General features: G+C 37.7%; 1 protein-coding gene across 6 annotated transcripts in view; it reads right to left on the reverse strand.

The window, feature by feature from the left end:
* HDAC9 (histone deacetylase 9) overlaps window positions 1-22,978 on the reverse strand; it is a 98,199-nt gene that overhangs the window by 16,803 nt on the left and 58,418 nt on the right. The window contains exons 3-7 of one of the 6 annotated variants that reach the window (XM_080611673.1): window positions 22,545-22,686; window positions 20,316-20,436; window positions 18,313-18,434; window positions 3,386-3,514; window positions 485-600 (exon numbers count right to left, since the gene is read on the reverse strand). In XM_080611673.1, coding sequence (XP_080467799.1) covers window positions 485-600; window positions 3,386-3,514; window positions 18,313-18,434; window positions 20,316-20,436; window positions 22,545-22,686 — 630 coding nt within the window. Of the gene's footprint in view, window positions 1-484; window positions 601-3,385; window positions 3,515-18,312; window positions 18,435-20,309; window positions 20,437-22,544; window positions 22,696-22,978 lie in introns of all 6 variants that reach the window. The other 5 variants (XM_080611672.1, XM_080611671.1, XM_080611670.1 and 2 more) reach the window with 5 other exon arrangements.

Below are 22,978 nucleotides of genomic sequence, written 5' to 3' on the forward strand. Positions count from 1 at the left end.
ATACTGTAATTAAGCAAATTTACTTCAGAATCCATCTGAACCTGGGATGACCTTAATTTGTATGTGTTAGGGTCACCAATGCCTATATCACCCTTTGTGCATGTGAAAGTTCATCATCAGTGTTCAACACTGCACCTCTTCAGGTTATCCGAAAAGATAATGTTCTGCAACAGATGCTTCCAAGTTCCTTCCACAGCTCACTCTCCCTCTTCCAGTAGCATTGCTGCTGCCTTTGTTTGCAATTTTCTTCCTGAAGGGTATCCTGAACATGCATCTCATATATGCCAGCCTCTTGAACATGCATCTCATTTATGAAGGTGTATCTTGTATACAACATAATCTGATGTCAGCCTGCAGTGTCCTGGTATCCCTGATAATTATGATTTCTGCAATTACTCTGCTAGTGAGCAAGACCAAATTGAAGTTTCAAATCTCTCCAGTCTAGAAACCTGAGAAATTATCTATACGAAATAAAGAGTCTTACCTCAGCTTGAATGTTAGATGGCAAAACCGAGTTTTCATTTTCTGTTATACTGCTGGTGGGACCATTGCTCGGGGAACTAGGACCTGATCCAGGGGAGCTGCTACTGACTGAGGATTCTGAAAAGCAGATTAAGCATACCTGAATTTCACACTAGGAAAGAAACACTTGATTAATTGCATACTTTTAATGGCACAGGTTTGGAGTTTTTTGTCTCTTGAAAAGAATCTATTTACTTACATTGAAGATTTTTAATTCATCTTCTATTTCTTTTGTTTTTTCTTTTACAGAGCTAACAAGGAAAGATACTCTTGGTCTTTCCCCTTCTGATCTGTCTGATTCATAAAGGAAGAATTTAGCATTTATTTTTCCCACAAAGATGGTATGGTACTCAGTATCAGGCAGAGATACAGGCATAGAACTTGTAATGACTAAAAAGAACAGAAAGCATTTTCCTTTTAATTGCGAAGAATCCTGCCTCTGTAAGAGATCACAATGACAGAGATAGCAGGCTTGCAAAGGTCATGATAACACGTCATCAATTCATGCCATCCCCGTTCTTTTTAGAAAGTGGATGAAGCCATTGTGGACTAATCATTACATACGCAAGTAATAATGGCAAAATGTATACCACTTTCACTACATCTTTGGTACAAATACGAAGGAATAGTTACAGCATACAAAATTCTTGAAATAGCATTTGAAAGGCTGTATGTTATCTTGAATTAAAATTTCCTGAGTTCTGTCTAAGATAAAGGGGGAGAGGATGATTTTGTTGTATGCTGTTGTATCGAGTCATTGTAATCCTACTCTGATATCAATTAAATTTACGTAATGGAAACAGTTAACAAGGTTAAAGATGGAAGAGTGCAGCATTAGTAGAAGTAAGCCTATTTCAGTGGAATAGCTTTCAAATTAAAGCATTTACGGAGTTCAAATAATTAGTATCTAAATGTGGCAGCAAATATTCTATAGCTACTTCTTCGCTTCTTCACTCTTTCTGCCTCAGTTTACATACAAAAATATATCCCCACTGTGTCTGAAATAACCAGGAGATTTCCTAGCTGTTTCTTGGACCTGCTAATCTTTCCTACTAGAGCTGACTTCAATTTACTGAAGTGAGTTCATATGCAGCTAATCTAATTGTCAGGTAAAACTCTTGCATCATATTATCGCTAGTTTTTATAGAAGAAACACAAACTTACGCTTTCTTCTCTGTTTTAAAAATCACAATAGCACCTTCTGTATAGCTAGGCACCTAAATAAAGGGCTTTTTTTCAGTTAAAAGAATTAAAAAAAAAAAAAAAAAAAAAGGAGGAAAAGGCTTTGACCAGAAATGTTGGATCAGGGAAATTTTTATTATGAAAGGTGCAAAATGTCACATAGCTGGTATCAATAAAGATAACAGCAATCTGTAAGGCTTCAAATTATGTCAGAGCTAGGAAGATGACACATTTATTTTCAGGATTCTGCTCTTTCAGTGGCTGCAGAATAAACCTCCCGGGATAAGTGTGATACCTTGTGATACCTGGGATACCTTGTGAGTGTTCAAAATATGTAGAAATCAGCTAAAACTAAGGAAGCAGAAATCAAGAATCTTGTAAGAGTTTCAGCAAATTGGAATAATAAATTAGCTGTAAAAAATCCTAATCTGGAAATAATTTATAGGGAAATTATCTTATTTAGTTGCTTTCACTCTTACATTCACATCCGTGTCAGAGTTCTACACATGACATACTGTGGAAAGTTGTCATGAGAATTGCATGTACGCGGACACTGACGTGAATGACATAATTCTGATATGTCAAGTGAATTCAGATACATGTCTGACAGACTAGTAGCAGTTGGTTACATAAACTTATGGCCTGATCGTAACACCACTTGAACAAGCTATGAAGCTACCAAAGATGCAGAGTCAAAGCAAGAAATGTCATAATGAGACCAAACACTGTAAATGCTCTTTTCCTTCAAATCTACAGGTCAGGCCTTGGCAGCATATTAATCCTAAGGACTAAAAATGAGAGGACTATAGCTGTTTAGGAAATTGGGTGCAATTCTGCAAAATATATGTGGAAAAAATAACCACTACTCAATATCAAATATGTGAGAGAAAGCCTTAGCATCCATGGCTCACCCACCTTATCATTTTTTAAGTTCAAGGGCAGGGAAAATACTGAAAATTAATATTACTTGATGACAGATTTTTACTTTGCCTTTTTTCCCCTTTTAATCCCACCCATATGCATAATTCTGTATTCTTACATGCTAAAAGTTCCCTTTGAATTACTAAGAATACTTACTATCTGCTATGATGAACAATATGTCATTGAATATTTAAACTTTTCAACTCTTTCTTCTCAAAAAACGTAGTGAGCTCTTCTATTGAAACTAACTAAACTTGACATTTTTCAAACAAGAGAAACTAGAGGGATAGGGCCAAATACAGGATTCCAAAACGTCCTTGATTAACTAACAGCAGACAGTATTTTTGTGACTGCTATTAGCATCTGGAGTTTCCATGGGAGATGGGAAGTCGAAGACGCAAGACCCAAAATGTCATCCATGTACAGAAGATGCAAGTTAAGGGAAGAGGCTAATCTTGTTTTCTCCTTTGATGTCCCATGCTACCAACAATCTACCATTTATTTGTTCTTGTACTTGCTATTGTAAGGTACTGTTTTCCAAGTTGGTTTGAAAGTATGGTTTTCAAATGTACAATACTTTTTAGCAAATGGTAGAAAGCTGTAGATTACAAGTTATTCATACACAACCATTCTTTTTTTTTTTTTCTCAGCAGAAAAAAAAGACATAACCTTTTATTTAGCAAACAGTTTCAGTTCCAAAATACCACTACTGTTCCATGAGCACTTGCAGCTGATACAGAATTTCTCAATTCTTAATTACCTGTCACCTCAAAGAGTCGCTTCTTGAATGAACCGATGTTTCCATCCTTCCTCCTGAGTAGAGGACTGCTTCTTCTTTCTGTCACCTTTTGTTTTAACCTTGAACGTACCTTCAAATTGGGCTCTGAAGCTGGAAATGAAAAAAGAGAATAAATGATTACAAATCAAGTTACTGCTTTGTGTCAATCGCCACTGACATTCTCTCATCTGATTTTACCACCCATTCTCCCCAGCCACCCTGCTGCTCCTCATACAACTCCATATTAGACTGGAGGCTAGGAAAGAGAGGAAGAGAGCTAAAAAGCTTCAGATCCCAGTATTTTTCTCATCCCATTTCAACTTTGAAGTTACCCATTAATTATTGCTAATATCATATGTATTAACTAGAGATGAATGCAACTTTTATTCTACATCATTTTTATCTCTCATGTAGGTGAAAACTTGGATAGAAACACAGCTTAGAACTTGGAACCTTATAACTGGATTATGGTCTGGTGACAGAAATAGAGAGAAGCCTCCATTGCTGCCTCTTGATTGCTCTTAGAAATATAAATTACAACAAGCCTTGCTGGCAGAACATTTCTTGGTCAGCAATTTTAGGCCCAGAACTTCAATGTTTTCTGAGTAACACACCAAATAACTAGATTTATGACAATGTCCTAAGTGCATTTACACAGAAAAATATACACTCTGAAAATGAAGAAGCAGGACTGATTCCCAGAAAACCCAGGATTATATTTAATGCACCTTGGGAAAGTTCCACCTTTGTTTTCTAAAAGGACAAGGTCTTTTCATACGAAGGCCAGAGATGAAGCTCTGCTGTGCTTTTTATTTTGTGATATTTTTAGCATGACCAAAAATTTCATATACTCATTTATCTGTTCGTCTAAGTAAACCCTCTATCAAACAGACTGGTAAGAGCTAGTGAAAGATAATTGCGGAATAGAAGTTGTTTATGTTTCCCTTTCTGGAACTGAGGCTTGGCTAAGCAGTATCTCAAAACAGACAGAACTGGAAACTGGGACTAGTTCTCTCTCTTATGCACGGACCTCAAACAAGGAGCCAGAGTTAGCATGAAGAAACAAATAAATGAAATCCTTATTCTTTTCAGCATTTTATTCTTTGTGACTTTGGGGCAGGAATTCAGTTGAACACTTCTAATTCCAGTCCCTGCCCAAAATGTAATATTGCACATCTTTTTCCTGATGTACCACTTGTTTCCTCAGGGATGACAATGTTAGAAATGCTTGCCCGAGAGCAAAGGGGCTGCACCTCTGCCAGAGTGCTGCCTGTAGTACCTGTAGTACCTGCAGTTGTGCACCAGCCTTTGTCACGTACTGCATCGGTCTTGGCAAGTGCTCCCTTACAAGTGCCTTGAGTACATTTCAGACCGAGATATAGAGGTTAGCACAACACTAGATATCTTTAATAATAAAAATATTAACAAGAAATTTGTTATTACTTACTAACACTGTTAAGACTAATGGTTCTAGTGATAGATTGTTGTCTAAGATACCATTTGCTATGAAATTGAAAACATAAAATATAACAACGGGCTAAGATTACACTATGTGCTTTCACCAGAAGTCTCACCAGGTACAACGATATTTGGAAGAAAAGGTGTACTCACTGCTTTTGCACTTGCAGTTATTTTGATTTATACTATTCCATACTCTTAAAATTTAGGAGAATACTTCTGTATCAGTGACAGACTACTGTGATACAAATTGTCTGCAACACTCACTGGAGAAATGCTTCTATTCTATATGAATGTTTCATGCTCAGTTACAGTGATTGACTTTCTATTTTTACCACATTCTCATCATATTCTGCATTTGAATCAATCATATAAGCAGAGAAAGCAGACTTTGATGTCAATGTCTGAATCTGTAAGCCATCTGAGAAGGAAATAATCGATTTTAAAATGAAAAAGGCATGGAAAATAGTTTTTAAATTCTAAAATAAACCTTCCAATAAAAAACAAAGCCAGCGTTTGAAGAGTGTTTGCTTCAAATACTGGTTTTCTTGAATGTGTCCCTTGAGACACTGCCAGTTCCTGACATAGTACCAAATAGGACTCTATGGCTGGTAGTAAGAATTCAGGTTTCAGTGCACTAAAAATATAAACCTAACCAATTTGAAGATGTGTGCTCCAATGGACAAAATGCAGAAGTGGAAAGTGGTTTCTTCACACCTATCTGTGGCTGAGGTGTGTGATTGATGAGGTCACTGCACCTCACCCTGACCGAAGCTGAAGCAGAATTGCTGGTGGCTGCAACAGGTATGGATCACAGCAGCAATCCTATGTGCTTCAGTGCACTCCGACATGAAGGCAGTAAGAACACACCTATAATTGTCAAGTCTCCACTGATAGTTAAAAAGCCAAAATTAAATATTTTCATCTTTAGAGGTAGAGCTGTAGTTTAAAATTATAACTGCAAATCCATGTATTACACACAGACTGCCCCAAAGAACATATTTGAGATTATTTCGAAATTATTTTAATCCTCTAAGTCTTAAATGCAAACAAGTGAGCAAAAAATGAAAATATATTTTTCAAACTTTGTTTTTTTAATTAAACTGTTCCCCTAGTATCTGGAAGGCACTTGGAAAGACTTAAGAATTGTTATCATTAATCTGCTTTACATTTCAAATGAGTTTTTGGTTCAATACTTTAACTAGTGTTTCTTAGAAGTGGTCTACAGAGGAATAATGCTCAAAATAACTGTTTTTCATTAGTCACCCCTGTAAGTATTTCTGCTCCACATTATTAGCACCTTTGCTTAATTAATCCACTGCCAAGGCTGACTATGTTCATCAACCAACAGGATACTCCATGTGGAAAAGAAGTGTCCCATGGAGAACCAGTGCCAAGTAACTTCTGAAGCTAAAGCTTTACCTATCAGGTTGCTGCAGAGTAGCTTCTTCACGCAGATAGAAACCCCTAAGAGTTATCCTTTTTTTGCTCCATTAATACTACAAAATCACTGAAAAGACCTTCATGTAGTCTATCACTTTATGTGGTGATACAATCATTTACCAAGACACTGACTCAGCAACATAATTAATGCATGTGGCTGCATTTCTGTACACCAAGCAACCTACTGGGGTCCAGGATTCAAAACCAGATTAATTCTACCCCATACCAGATACATCCCGTATCTCCCCTTTCTGAGGAAAGGAAAGAATGCCTCTCTGAAGTGCCAGAGGTGCCGAATGAGGTGGGGTTTGCTGGGTTAGATGCCTGCAAGTATAGCAGACTCAATCATCTGACTATGGAGCAAGAATGTCAGAGACAAGAGAAAACCAAGAGCAAGTGGCCAGGAGCACAGCAGATAAGTTAAACAGGACTGCACGTTCTCATGGCACCAGGCTGGTAGGGAGGGCCATTCATCTAAAATCGTGCTAAGAACCAGTATAGATCTGATATTGGTCTAATTGGTCACTTTCAGCCCTGCCTCCTTGTTCCACAACTCCTTGCACTTCTACTACATTTAGCACTTTGGAACAAGTAATAATCAGTTCCCACTTGCAGAAAGGGAAAATATACTATTTGAGAGTGCTTTGCTGCAAAGAAAACAAAAAGACACAGCTATTTTTTCTGAAGGCCATTAAAGCCCATGTCATCGATCTTAATAGGATTCAGCTGAATCTATTTGAACAATTCACTTGAGTGGATTTCAGGAAAGACTAGCCTGAAAATGACTTTGTTTATGTAACTGCAGAATAATTTGTAATAATGAGATGTTGCACTAATATGGCTTATTTAGTCTTACTGTTATTACCTGGCTTATTCTTTTTTCAGTGCTGGCAATAATGAACTGGTATTATCCTTTAAATGACTGTAAGTAGGAAACAGGTATGAAAGATACAGAAAGTATTAGTTTAAACAACAACAGAAGATATCACAGGTAACCCAAGAATCGGTTACCTGTAATATGCTTGGCGTGATTCATAATTATTTCTACAGAACAGAAAATTTTGGTTCTAGATGAAGAAGAAAGACAGCATTTCAATGATTTTTCTCATCTTTGATGGCAACTTCATATAGGAGGAAAGAAGTATCTGCACTATTAAAAATGGAAAATATACAGGCTTCTATATAGGTAAACATTAATTTCATCACAACAGCCATCATTGGTCAGATGAAAGAAAACTATTCTCCCTGAGAAACATGATACTGAAACACAAACATTAGAGATAGAAAAATGATTTGGTGAAGTCATTATGTGCTATACTTCACTTTGCTTAATATTACCAATATGCAGATACTAGCATTAAAGAATACAGCCTGGGGGCAGATTGCTCCCAAATGAGTTTAGGGTGTTTTTTGATAGGGCTTTGCTTCATTGTTTCTTTTTATTAAGCACACAGAGATATTTAAGAAGAAGGGCTAAAAATCCTTTCTGTGCATGGGGAGAGGACATACACATGAAGGGAATGTAAAAGATAATAATGCACTACTTTTTGATGGTTCCTGGAACACAGTACTACTTTTGTATCAGAAGAGTGTGTACCAACTTCAAATCAGCATTTAATGAACCCAGGCAGGAAATGGGGGGTGGGATAGGGTGCATAGTGAGCAGGTCCTCATCTTGGAGCCTAAAGCCATATATAGGAAACCTGACAGAAAGTGAGCTTTTGTCCAGACTTTGAAAGGCTCTAAACTGAAAGCATTTCCTTTTCCTCACTGGCAGGCTGGCTCAGAAAAGCTGTGGGATAGTTGAGGTAAAAGATGCTAAATTTGGCTACAAAGATTTCAACAACAGCATGAGCAACAGCGGCAAAATTCAGATCTTACTTGAGAAATACATTGTTCCCTAATGCACATGGCACAAGCTGTTATCACTAAGACCATTTTGAAACAATAACTTGGACTTCTTTAATGTAAATAAGTCAATAGAAACACTTAAGAAACAAAGACTTCATGAACTAGAAGTAAATCTTCACTGTTACTTTCTATTTCCTTAGCTGTCTTTTTTTTTTTTTTTTAAGCCGTGAAGGGTCACATATTACATTGATTTGATTATATTCTATGTTATACTCCATGCATGAGTAATTAATTGGGTTTTTTCCACTTTATATCTGACAAGTATCAATAAAGGAATACATAGTCAAGGAATCCTTCTTTTTTCACACCACATAGTTTGTTATTTTTAACACTATTGTAACTAGAGACACAGGCACAGATAAGCATTATGTGCTTTACAACACACAACCAAAACAGTCCATGCCAAAGACAGCTTGAAGTTTAAGTTATAGACCAAAGAAACGATGTATGGGTACAGGCCATGAGAGGTACAAGAGAAAATAATGAGATGGTACTGGTTAGCACAATGGTGGTATTGCCAGCATACCAGTGGTTTATCCTTTGTCAAGTTTTTCTAGTACTGTGGCAACTGGGAATTTTCAAGAAGATATTTAATGTAGATGAGAAAACCTTGAGATCCCTGTCCTGATTTCACTTGAAGCAGGAGGAGCACAATGGGAGAAAACATACTGTGAGGAGATTCCCATTTCATTGGCTCTATGGCCTAGAACAAGTTCCTGGTCCATGCTGTGGGCTCCCAATCACTGTGGTGATATGCATAAATAACAAAGCAGCCTGCAGCCTATGCCATTTCAGGACGTGGAAATCAAGAAGTCAAACCTCACATTATACTTACCGCATCAATGAAAATAGCCAAAAGAGGCACATCTAAGGTTCCTTGGTAGCTAGTCTGAGGGGGATGGGCTAGAGAGAAACTTCCCAGTTTCACCCTCAGCGATGTAGGCTGAATAAATAGCATAAGATGCCCTTAGGTACCATAAAAAAGGATGAGAAGATAATCTGGGCTTCCTCACCAGAGCTATGAATGCAAGCAAAGGCAGGCAGAAAGCTAGAGAGGCACAGAACACAGGTCAGGGACCAAATCTGCTTCCAGCTTCCTCAGTGTTTTGTGGAGAGCTGTGAATGAGTTTGTCCTGAGAGACCTGATGGTCTCAGCCTTTCCTCTGCTGCACATGGCTCTTGCAGACATGTAAATAGTCTCTGCTCTGCATGGCGTTTCTGACTTCTGCTCTGGCTTCCTGTAGGCAGCCACAGACTGTTTCAGCCACTTTCACATAGCTGAATATATTAGGCATGGGCCAGATGAGCAGTGGTTTCTGTTTTCATACATGACTGACATTTGCTGCAGAAGACCACATCCCAGTACAAAACAATACTGGACAATGAACATGTGGATATCCTCCCCACTGTCTGACAGACTGGAAGATACCAGCATATAGTAAAATTCTGTAGGTTCAATGATTTCTAAATTCTGGTGATTTAAAATGCCATTTGTGAAAGAGTTTTATATTAGATTCATGATACTGAAAGCTATTTACACACGCCTTCTAAAGCTTTTCCAAAACCTACATCGATCTGACCACTGAGTGGTCTCAACAAGGCAGGAGCACCAGATACAGCTAAGCAGGATGGAGACACTTTGTTTTTCTGGCTTGCATCATCTAATGTGTTTTTGGCATACATTGAAACTTTTCCTATACAACCATTTGCTTTAAGGGGACTGCTGATCATATGTGAAACCCTTTAGTACTTTGCTTTATTTTACTTTTGTTAAACGTAGAATGCTTTATTTATACAGACTAAGGTAAATATTCATTCCTTAAATAAAAAAACAGGTTTAGTGAAACACATGGTAAAAGAGCTAATTAGATTAGAGGGGATCTCACAGCCCTTCAGCTCTCTGCAGGCTAAGGAAGCCTATATAACAGGATTAGCAAATTTTCATTGATTTCCTAAAGAAGGTTCAAAAATTAAATATTCCCTGAAGCTATTTTAAATATTTAACTTTTCCTTGTTATTCACTGCAGTCTGTATGAAAAGTAAAATTTCTGGTTTATTATCTATGCAAACGGGCATTACCTTTCTAGGAATGATTTATCGAATCAGATGTAAGAATTAGTGTATTGCTTGCATTTAGCCAGAATTAAAGATCTTTATATTTTTAATGAAAAGATGATCAGTTCAATATATTTCCTGTTGGTAATCTGTGAGGTAAAAGAGCAGGATTCTTGATATAATTCTTAATTTCTATTTCTTTAGCACAAAACCAGCAGCTCCTTGCCTCTGCACCACTGGGCTATATAGTGGCTTCAATGAGGCCATGATCTCACCGAGCCTCTTAAGTCCCCATTACATGTCAAGTCTGCTGAAACCATGACTATCATTGCTATGCCATGTTCATTTTAATCTTATTCCATGCAAACTAATATTCTTTTCCAATAATACAAAGGTGATTAAAAAGAAAATAATATTATACTGTCTTGAAACAGAGAGCAAAAGAACAAGGATATTTTAAAATTAATTCTCGTCTTATGGGAGCCAAATCACATATTAGTTCTCAGGAGGTATAAAGGAGAAATAAGGTGAAATGGGCCATTTAATAGAGGACATCCCTCATTTGAATAGTAATAATCAAATTTAGACATGCATGACTGGCAGCCCTTCTGGTTAGGTCTCCACTGGTTATTCCCACCTCTGCTTCTGACCATATACACCAGTCAATTCTAGCTGGGAAGAACTGATAAAAATATAATAACATGCTTTCTGCAAATATGGCAAATCCCACTCTTCAGCCTAAATTCTTCTCCAACATCCATAGAATCACTAATTTTGCACATGAAAAAATATTTTCTTCACTGAAGAAGTGCCAGAGATAATCCCCTAACCCCAAAAGTCAAGACTTTCGCAGGGTCACCATCTGACTCTTACATACGTGATTTATTTTTACAGTATAATCATGTTCATGATTATATTGCTCCCCAGGTCCCATACAAGAAAGAATCAGTTAATAGGGGGATTAAATCCCACATACTTTAATCTAGGAAAATGTCCAGCAGCGATAATTTGGGCAACAAATATAATGTAATATTTCACCAACCTTCAGAAATTTATGATGAGACACAAGCACTTTCTCCCCCAGTTTAACAGGGCATCAATGTCATCAGCAGATGAGAGCTGGACAGGTCTAGATTGATGAAGCATACTCTTTAGACTTGTCCAAAGGCAACACAAGAGTACAGGATACCAGGAAAACAAAAGCAACTAAAACACAGTATATCTTGCTTTCCTAAAAGATGAGAACTATAGGCCAAGTCCAGCTCAAGAGTAGGAAGACACTTCAGCTCCACTGAAGACAAACGAAGATGAAACTGGCCCAAAGTTGTTTGGACTTTCAAAACCTGTTTGTCTAACTTCTATAGGCAGGGTTGACTGTGTGAAAGGATCTCTCTGTGTTGAGCTAAGTGAGGAGAAAACCCCCACCTGTTTAAAGTCTTAATTAGACATTGACACTGCACTCTCGGAATGAAACTGAATCAAAACAAGTTCACTTTTAGATAGGTTCTTTATGCTCTGGAATATAATTCCAGTCCCCTACAACTTAATTAGCTAAATATACAAAGTAACCTTCCATCTGGTAGAGTAATTTAACAAGAATAATTGTGCACCACCATAACTCAACGAGACACTGAGGAAAACCATTGAAATGCTATTTCCTTTCCTTTGGAAGAGAATTATGTACAATTTCAGCATGCTTTGCATTTCTAACAGTTAAACCCAACAGGGAGGTATCACTCTCATTTATATTACTTTCCCATGAGAAAATCAAAAGCAAAGTACAAAGCTTATGCCGTTGTTCATGAATGGCTCTGTAATTCTTACTTAGCTTTAGCCAGAACATGTTATTTGGCAGCTAAACCCCTTAATTTGAGTTGTGGGTTTGAACAGATTTTTCAGTGAAACTATGTTTTGCAGGGGTTTGGAGAAGTGCAATTTTTACTAACTAACGTTTTCTATTTTGGATGATCCGATACCATGTGATTTCCACTTTTCACTTCTCTCTCTGTTTCTCTCTTTTTGCCACCTTTTAGATGTTCTTGTTTACTTTCCTAAGATTTTTCAACTGTCCCTGCCCTAATACAGTGGAAGAAAAATACTAGTTCCACTGAAGTCAAACAGGACAGCTTCTACTGGCTTCAAAGAGTCTCAGATTTTTTATGCAATAATTTTAATTTATTTATCCAGAGTGAATAGATTTTGAAATGCCTATTAAAACCATTCCACTTCATTTTCAATGAACATTATGCTTTTATAATGCTTTAGATTTTAGGACTGCTCTCTGCTCCTTATTTAAACCGTTTCCTTTAGGTTCAAAAGTCAAAAAGGTGCCTAGTATCTGATTACCTGCTTATCAAAAAGTTACACAAGCTACTTGTTAATGGTAATCTATATAACATTTCTGAAAACATACACAGTTTGTGTAAGAAAAAACTTTATGTAACCATATAAAGCAGAACTTTGTAATTCAGTTTTGGCTATGCATTGCATAGTAGAAGGAGAAGACAGTATTTAGACCAAGATTGTATAATTAGTCTAGCCATCAAGAAGGTTCAGTATCTAGCACAGCAGAGTAATGACTAGCAAGATAGAAAGTGGTATGTATACAGGTAGTAGTATTTTTTCTAAAACAGAAAGGCAGTGAAAAAACTTCATATCCAGGTCATCTTGAAAATGATGAAGAATCACCCCCATGTAACATCTTTGCTTCCTGCAGTTAAAAGTAAGTGTTAAATAAAACATATGAAGAGGAACAACCTGGCTCTGCAGGGAAGTCTATGATGATGAAGTCATCCTGGTGATGACTCCTGTTGAATCCTTGTGGAGACTCTGACTGCTTTCATGATACCAAAAGTATACCTACGCAAGTTCTTTTCTCTCTGAAGTGTCATCAAGCCTGCCCCTACCATTTTTTTTTTTTTTTTTTTTTTTTCAGTTTTAACTATCTCAAAATATTTCCCCTCTAACTGGAGCTAAATTAGAGTGACAGGACATCCCTCCTCACCCCCAGCTTAGGAGGCTATAGAACCCTGACAGACCTGAGATGACTGCAGCCCAGCACAGTAGCTACAATGGTATTACATTTCTTTAGAGTTGCTGGCTCCCACGGGCTGAACTCTGTTTTGGCTTGTTCATTACATGAGTCCGGAAGAAGCTGTTAACAATGGTTTGCTTCAGATTCACTGTTCAATTGCAAGTGAAAGTTTCTTCTCTAAAACCTCTTACTACTCATTATGCCCTTTCACGTGAATTTAGGAAGGCTAAAAATGTCTGGTGATTAATGGGAAGAGAAGTCAAGAAAAAGAAGGGCTGGGAATCAGGACACTTTTTTTGGTTGTTCCTTCTCACTGTGTTAAGTAAGCACTGGTGTCTTCCTTTGGGCACATGTCCTAGTCCAAATTTGTCAAGACTGTTCATTAACCCAGGAAAACAAGGACTCTGAAAGGCAGGAATATTTAACACCCCTGAAAAATGGGATAGAATGAGAAGAACTGCATCATGTTTGCTTTGTTTCCCTGCTTCAATAAACAAAGTGTCTCTCCCACTTATTGTGCTCACTCATAAACTTGGAGAAAAGTAACGCTTCTCTTCACTGAGCTTGACTTCTTCGTTTTGGTAGATACAATAATTGAGGGTTTGCAGTCCTCTAAGCCTTTTTTTTATTATTTTTACTGAAGACCAAAACAAATCCAGCTTTTTCATATACTGTTACTTCACAGGAGAGTGTTTTCCTAGAAAATGCAAACAGAAATGGAATTTGGTGGCACAAAAAGGAAAGGAAGAAAAACCTTCAGACACAACCTGGTTTTCTTCCCAGTTTCAACTGCTCCAGCAACTGAGTCACTAAGTGCAGAAAGAATGGTAAGGAAATATTCTAATTTATTTTTTTTTAATTACATCTTCTGAGTTTTCTCATTCAAGAATCTTTCATTCTCATTACACCAGAGCTATGCTGCTATTCTACTGCCTAATCAGGTTAACGTACTATGGTTTTTACAGAGTGATCTTCATGACTGTGGAACACAGAATTCTTCCTCTTTCATCACAATATTAAGCAATCCTCCATCTCCTCTTTTTTCCTATATGAAATTACACAATCTCCCCCCTCCAAGCAAGGACCTTGTGCTATTTGCTATTTAAAAAAACCCCAAGCTATATTTCCATTGAGCATGCTTTCAATTTTTGGAAAGCGAGCTGCAAACATCTTCTTAAATAGTACTATCGTGAGTGATCTTCAGATCCCTAAGCAGAATGAAAGCTGTAAGCTTACAACTCCATCAGCAAGGAAAGATTCAACTAGCATGAACCCAAAAAAAAAATAGTAATAGACAGTGACTGACATTCCCGTTCTGCCACAACTGTGCTAAACTCAGGTAAAAAAGCCTACAACATTTTATACTTCATATGATGATGTCCCTGGGAATTTCTTCCAATAAAAGCCAAAACTCAAAAGGCAAAATGCATAAATTCCACCTATACCAACATTTTTAAAAAGCATGGAGCTTTGGTTAGGAGCTAACCTTTATTGGAATTTACTGGCTTCTGCTGGTTTGCATCAACACTTGCACACAGAAAAGGAAATGTTACAGATTGAAGAAAATGCAAATATCATGGCCCTTTGCCAAAATTTCTGCATGTATTTCCACAAGGTAAGAAAAAAAAGCCAAACAAAAACCAAAACCTTTTCTTGAAAAGAACTTATACCTTATCAAACCCATGTTGTTTGCTCCATTTTTGTTAGTTTTATAGTAACCTCATCAAGCATATAATATTTTTCCTGACTGATAGGCACAGAATGATGGAATTGAACAATCAGAAGTTCCCTGTACTAAATGATCAGGTCTTCAGAAGCACACAGCTCCCATCCCAGCTCTTACAAGTCAGTATGAATTTCAAAAGTGTTCAGTAATAGGGAGGAATTTTCAAACCTCTCTGGGTAATTTAGACACATTAGTCTCATTGAAAGTTAATGAGCCATGTGCTGCTCATGCTTTTGGGTGCTTTGCAGAAAACACAAGTTATGATTGGTATCCATGGTGAAAGTTGTGGGCATTTAAAAAATTTGATCTTAAGCTGTTTAGGCTAAATTCTGCTCTTAGCTACAGATGTGTAGCTTCTCCTTATGGTATATTTATCTGTCCAACGAAGCAATAGCTCCCCTTGCTCTGCTCTTTTGAAAGTCTGTCAACACAGAGCATCTGAATGCAGCTGTGCAAAGAGCTGCATATCCTGGCCTCTAGCCCCTAGGATAGTCCCAATCCTCTATGCAACTGAGCTGCGTGAAGACCACTGCCAACAAATTCTGCTGCATCTTGTACAGAAAGGAATAATCCACAGCTAAGAGAGTTACTGAGTAACTACAGTCACTGCACTAGGGTGTTAACTCTGTTACCTAACTGTAAACATAGAAAGAGCAAGACTCTTAAGTCTTTCCCTAGTTATTTATTATGTATCTTTCCCTATCTATGTATCCCCACAATCTAAATGCTAGAAGATTAAAAGCTGCCAAGAATATCTTCCTCTTTACTATATCCCCTCTGAATTAATTTTTAAAAGATGAATAAGGAGATGCATACTTTAATTAAGCAAAGGTTAAATAGATTACTGAACAAGAAAGTGACCAAGCAAGAGTCAGTGTCCCCTTAGCACTGAAAAACACATTAGGATGTCAGGAGAGAACTATTCAGCTTTGCTGCCCATTGAATCTAACCTTAGAGCAACCAATTCAATCAGAATTACCTTCCAACAGCATTATATTAAAGTTGGAGAAGGGAAAGATAGATCTGCGTGTAATATTATGAATATGAAAAGTAAAATTGAGAAGCAAAACAAAACTGTGATTAAAATCCACAACAGGTAATCCTTTCTTAAGGCTGAAAGGAATGTGAGGTCTGCTTTCATATGAATTGCTGACTTCGTGCAGGTTCAGCAACACAGAGGGTTTACCAGGAGCCAGTGGCAATAAGCGTTCATAGCCTAAAGGAAAGGAAAAGAGGTTCACCCCTCATGGCAAAGGTCAGATTTCTGCAGCCTTATAGCCTGTCTATATACATGAGTGTTCCTGGGACATCTTTGTCTAGTAAGGTCCCATGAGGATGACACAGGCTCCACAATGTCCCCTCTGCCTGGAGGATGGCCCTATAACCACCCAGATGAGTTTAGGGTCATTTGACTTGTGTCGATCTGGTTCCTGTTGCTTTTACTCTCAACCTGATGAACAGTCATTGTAACCTTTGTGGGGTGTTGCTGAAGGCTGGAATTAAACAGCTCTAGTATACATAAAAACTGGATGTATAAACAGGATATTTAACAGTTGCTATTTTCATGGATGTGAAGAGCTATCAAATATACTCCCTTGTTAAGATACATGCTGTATACTTCATTTATATATGCTTATCAGAATCACTATGTAAATGTTATAGAAATGGTTATGCTAATGATTATATTAGCATTTGTCTATTTATTCTGTAGATATCTTTTCAGAAAGTCATCATGTCCTTTGTTCAATTTTGGAACTGATGCATTGCATGCCCAAATATTTGGAATAACATATAGAAAACATCTGGATTTAATTATATTATAGTCCTCTTATGCAGACAATGGGAATTGAATTAAGGAATATTTTGAAACCCCCACAGAGATATAAAAGTATTAGCAGCTGCAGGAGAACTTTACTGTTACAATGTTTGAAAATGTTTTGTTTTACAGATCAACAGTCTGACACATCATAAATATCAATTATAACATTTAAGATATACAAACATGGAAGAAAAATTAAAACTTGCATTACGAAAACATGTAGATGAATTTACAGAATTTAAAAGATGTCAAGTATGTCCTTTCATTTTAAAAATGAAAATGTATATTCTATTGGCACAGAAAATATATGTTGTACAGTGGTATTAAGCAGAGAACCACATAAGGGCTTATTGTGGCTGAATAGCCCGAACAAGATTTTATAGAATCTTATATTGCCACCATATTGTACAAAAAGTAATTCAGCTAGAATAAATCAGCATTTTGCTTTTCATGCTTTCATTCCTTTGAAAATATCTGGGGATATTATATGAGCTTAGAGTCTGCCCCAAAGTATTAGATACAGACTGGATTTTCTTTCTGAATGTATGCTGGTTCCAAATGCCACTTCTTTTCAAGTCAGTACCAGTTTTGCAGTTAGTTTTCAATCTCCCAGTGGCTAAATCTCATTCAAAGACTGTTAGCACAGTAGGGGGTCAGACTTTCTCTCTGAATGTAACTATATCACTCAACAGCAGACTCATGCAATAAGCGATCTAATGTTTTCTTTTCTTTTTTTTTCTCCCCTCTTCTTAGCGTCTCCCTGCATTCCTGGATACTAGTCAGTGCATCAAGGACCGGAGGCAACAGCCACATGGACTCCACAACCATCCTTCTAGCTTTCTTTATGGTGCAGAAAAAGTCAAGACTGCAGTTCACCTGATGTCAAGACAAAAGGTTCAGTTGCTAAATCCTCTGAAACACTTAAATGAAAATGTTCTTGTACAGTATTACATGTTTCTATGTGTAAAAAGCACACAAAAAAGTGTGCATGCCTGTGCATACACATATGCAGCTTTGACAACCAATGACATAAGATATAATATTAATCCAAGTTCTCATTTCCATGATTCCCCTAAAAATGTCCTGAAAAAACATTCTCTAAAGGGAGTACACCATCTGAAAGCAAATATTGTACCTACCATGCTAAACAGAGAGAACTAGAAGTAATACTGAAACAAACAAAATAATGCCATAAAAGACCCATGAAATAATGGTCTGTTTAGAAAGTAAATTTATCAGGACTGAAGCTTGCTGAAGCTGTTAAGTGTTGGGAAACACCAACTCCTGATATCATTTGGTCTTCACCTTGTAAAGATGCAGTCAGGATCTTTGAACTTACCCATAGCATCATCCTGAACAGGCTTTGCGGACTATTGTACATGCCTTGCTGATGATCAGCCTGGTTAAAGTAAAGGGCAGGAGAACTGCTGGGTGAGGGGCTCGAATAAACTACACTAACTCACCCGTTTTACGAAGAGGAAAATCATCCTTGGCATCCTGTGCTCCTGGTAAAGTGTATTTGTACGGTGGCGAGGCCCCACTCAGGGGTGGAGAGCTTTGATCCAGTGAGGTATGGTGGGCAGCCCTGCAGCAGACATAGAGAGGTCACAAATTAGCAGTCACTGAGGTGACCAGCAGTAACTATCTACACATGTTGTACACTTTTCTCAGCTGTGTTTATGTTCTTGTTCATCTAAGTGTGCACAAACCACAGGCTCATGTAACCAATTTCACTTTTACAGTAAGTTATGGAACTCCTCGGGATTCCCAAGAATGCGTTTTTTTGCACTCATTATAACAGTCACATAGGATAAGAGTAACATTGACCTACAGACAGGATCTGTCACCAGTTTGGGGAATTGACCATTTTAGACTCTTGCATTTTAATACGAACCAGCTGAGGCACAGCAAAAAACATTTACATCTTGTTTATCACACACAAATACATGTACATTGATCCAAGCCTCTTCTATCAAAATCTGGGGGATTTTCAAGGCAGAAGGGCTTGTATAAAACTAAGCAGAAATACTGAGTTCTTCTTATCTGCTGAAAATAAAAAAGCAAACTATTTAGTGGACAAGGCAGATAAAACCTTGCATGTAAGTTCAGTTTGTAAGTTTTGCAAGCCCACCACTCTGCAGCACGTAGCATTCATATCAGCAGAAGAGTTCCAAGCTGAAGAGTGCTTTCTGACAACTGCTAGATGAAAGAAATAGTGTGGGCACATCTTTCTGAACACGGAAACTGCAAATTGCAAAGAAATTGCATCATTTGGCCAGAGAGGGAAAAGTTTAAGCTTTGTGTTTATCTAAACATAATTTTACTTGGCCTTCTACAGTCTTTCCCTATCTTCCCAATGTAGTGTGGTTAATCAATACTGCGACTCTGTCAAAAGGGGCACTACCATGAGAAGTACTACATTCCCTAGTGTAGCAGAAGACACCCTCTGCAGAACTTTTTGTTCTCACTCATCTGAAGACTTGAGAACTAAGCTTAGATTATTAGTCCAGAAATCTTATATACTCAAGTGAATTTTACACATTATTTGGGAACCAAAAATAGTGTATCTCCACCAGAAACAATGTAACTATATATTAGATCATGTTATCACAATGCTCTGATTAGCTCACAATGGAAACTCCAAGTGAAGACCTTCAGTAATTCCTGTTAAAAAGTACAAGATGGAAATCTAGCGTACAATATGCATTTCTGTTTGTCCTACTGAAGATCAATTCAGGTGTAACATTGAAGTCTTTCAGAAATGCAGTGAGTTAATTTTGTTGGATTGACTCATGTGTCTGTTGTAAAAACTGTAAACTCTTAAAATGCTGGGGGTTGGAGCTAGGTGATCTTAAGGTCCTTTCCAACCCTAACTAGTATGTGATTCTATGTTAATAGGCCCATTCCAGGATTCAAAAAAAATCACTTGTTTCAATGGTCTAAGCAGAAACTTATCAAGGCCAAGGCATCATAAGAATAAGCAGTTTTGCATTCTAAAATCCATTTAAGTAAGAAAAGCCAAATGACTTCAATCCTTCTCAAAATCCTTGTGAGTTACTTACACCATTCAAGTAACCTCACTGAAAAGCAGCATCTCTTCAGAAGGAACAAGTTATGTGATTGATTCAAAATCCAAGTAAATCAAACACAAGCTGTTCTAACTGCAAAAAATTGAAGAGACTATGAAAAATGACAGGTATAGTTGTAAAATTTGCAATAGCATCAAGAGATGAAGCAGTTGAAGTAAAAAGTTAATATAATTTCTGACAGCATCTTGTTCTGTATAGTTCTTGCATCTGAACACCGGGTACTCTTCAGTTCAAGCAGAAATATTGCACTTCTAGCTTTCTGCTAACTTCTTGGTTTAACTTCTCTTTTGTTCTAAATGCTGGAGAAGCATTGTGGCAAGTTTTAACAGATACCTCAATGAGGCAGGGAAACAGCTTAATACTGAACATACGTGTACCAGAGCTTGGGGTGGCGGCTCATGGAATGATTCTTCCCATTTGCTGGAGAGTCTTTTGTTGCAGATTTACTCAACAGGAACTCTTGAAGTTTCTGCTTCACTTCTGTACTAGCCACTGCCCCTAAGACACACAGAGTTAAACACATCTTTCCTTAAAAAAACAAAACAAAACAAAAGCCAAAACACAAGAAAGAGCCCGTGTCTTGCTGCTGGAAGTGTTGTAAACTATAAAAATACTGATGGAAATCAGTCAAAATGAGATAACATTTGAATTAAATGCATGTCTGTAGAAGACTGAAGTTAGCCATAACCCAGCTATCCAGTGAAGTCATAAGGAATATTCCAACAGTTGATGAGGCCATTTATCCACGACCAGATGTATCTAAAGAATTTAAATTATTTCCTAATAATTCCCAAATACAAAACCAAGGATAGAACTAAAAAGACAGTGACAAAAGGTCACTTGGAGTTTGCAGAAAAGAATGCTTTTTTAATCTTTTAGTAAAACTGCCCTCTGAACAGTGCAAAAAGAGACAGTAGTGAGCCTTTTTATTCAAGCCACTTGAAAGCCTGTACCTGTGATGCCTAGAAGACAAACCACAGTCTGAAAAACGAGTCTTTGTTAATAACTCTACTCTTATGACACAAAACCAACAGAAAGACCAAAACACCAGGAAGACACAGTTCATTTTGACCTCTCTTGGTGGCTAATTCAATACAGTACAAGAAGTAGGGCATGTCAATTTCAGGTTAAACTGCCAATTCCTACTTACAGCATGGGACATGCTTCTTTACTAACAGCCATATTAGCCTTCATAAAAACAGCACATGAAAAAAAAAATCTTTAGCTTTCGTAAACAGTGACAAAAAGAGAAGAAAAAAACATCTCTTTCAAAATAGCATCATCAAGGCATATTGATACTGTAAATATTTGGTTACTCAACCCTGACACAGCACAGCTAGCTGGTGAGCATGTGCTCCTGTGACCTAGTTCCTATAAAATACCTCTATTACCCTTCAGCTTCAAACCCAACTCCCCTCCCCGCACCCCCCTTCCCTCCTTTACTCATTAAGTAGATCAGGAGCAATGCAAACACTGGAACTGGGCCTGGGGGTCACAAGTGCTGCTCGGCTGGCTGCTACATACTGAACAGCCACCCAGAAAGGGAAACTAAGATGGAAACCATTAATTTCACTGCTCCTCCTTTGGTGGGAGTACTAGTAAAGCCGAACTTTCATATGGAGGCTGATTTTTCATTTTCACACCACTTACAGGAACTTTTTATTCCTGTAGTTTCTGCCACCCTTCCACTGCTGGGTTGCTAATGCTTCCAAGTATTCATCATCCACTGAAGTACTAGAAGCACCATGGGCACCTTAATTTCTAAAGCCTACAATATGGCACACCTACAACTGTTGAACTGCTACATTTTTCCACCCAAGTAAAAGAGGCAGGAGTATAATGTACAGTTTTTTTCCTGCTTCAGTCTTTGTCAGTTAATTCTTGAGGTCATTTAGCAGGGCAAGTAACAGTATCTGCTCATGGCAGCATTATTTTGAATACCTTCATGATGTACTTCAACCTGATTTTTAAACTGACCTCACTAAGGAGAATTATTTGTATGTGTCTCCCTCTAGTGATCACCAAATCCCACCAGCATACTTTGTCATTTGCCTTAGAGCAGTATATGAACTAGAAATAACTTTTAGTTGGGATACATGAAAAAGCATCAAAACCAAACATAAAGTAGTTTGAAAAAGTACTAGCAAAAGTGTTAAAAAGTTTCAGCCAAAGATATTCTTAAATATTTTATATTTCCAACCTTGAAACAACATTTGAATTAGCATGTAATTTCTTTTTTTGTTTTGTTTTGTAGTGCTTTCTGCATTGGGAAATAACCTCTGCAGAAAGAAGTTCTCATGTGAAGCTTTAGGCTTTCGGATTCCCTCCTTATAAAAAGAGTTAGATTCTTGAGAGGCATATACACGAGTCTGTCAAAATGTGCTTTCCTGCAGTCAGGTAAGTCTGCACACACACCAACTATGTGTTTCTGTGGGTGCAGGAGGTGGCCCTGCCTTTCTGCAAGCACTGCCTCAACTTCTCTAGTTGCGCATTTTACGCAGTAACAAGCTTGCTTCAGGTTCCTGTTCATGGTCCACTCTGTCTGGGAGAAAACAAAGGGAAACAGATTAATTTCTTATTAGAATTCATGGTACATTGGCTCTTACTTTCTCGGCCTCTTTCTTTGCCTCGGAGGGGAGGAAGCTGTTGTTCCCTGCGATGCCTCTCCAGCTCCTGCTCTTGTCTCTGCTGCTCCAGTTTCTGCTCTTTTTCAATGAGTTCTTGCTGTTGTTTAATGGCTAGGAGTTCCTGTTGTAACTTGCACAGAACAAAAAGACATAAGAAAGTGCAGTTTGCACTGTTTTCTTGGTCACTCTTGGCTAAAACACCCCCTGAATAACTGAGTGACAGTGCCTGATTTTGTGCTTACACTTCTGTTCACCTCTTAACTGACTTTCCCCAGTCTCTGAAGCAGGATAGTGCATTACTGGCTGTCACTAAAATGAACTCTAATGTCAGGTAGCAGTCTGCTGCTCTGGTTTCACTTCTTTCTCTTTTGGCAAAAACGCTTGGAAACTTCGCAAGGTTCTTTGCCAGTGTA

This window comes from Psittacula echo, assembly GCF_963264785.1.
Source record: "Psittacula echo genome assembly, chromosome: 2".
Classification (NCBI taxonomy): domain Eukaryota; kingdom Metazoa; phylum Chordata; class Aves; order Psittaciformes; family Psittacidae; genus Psittacula; species Psittacula echo.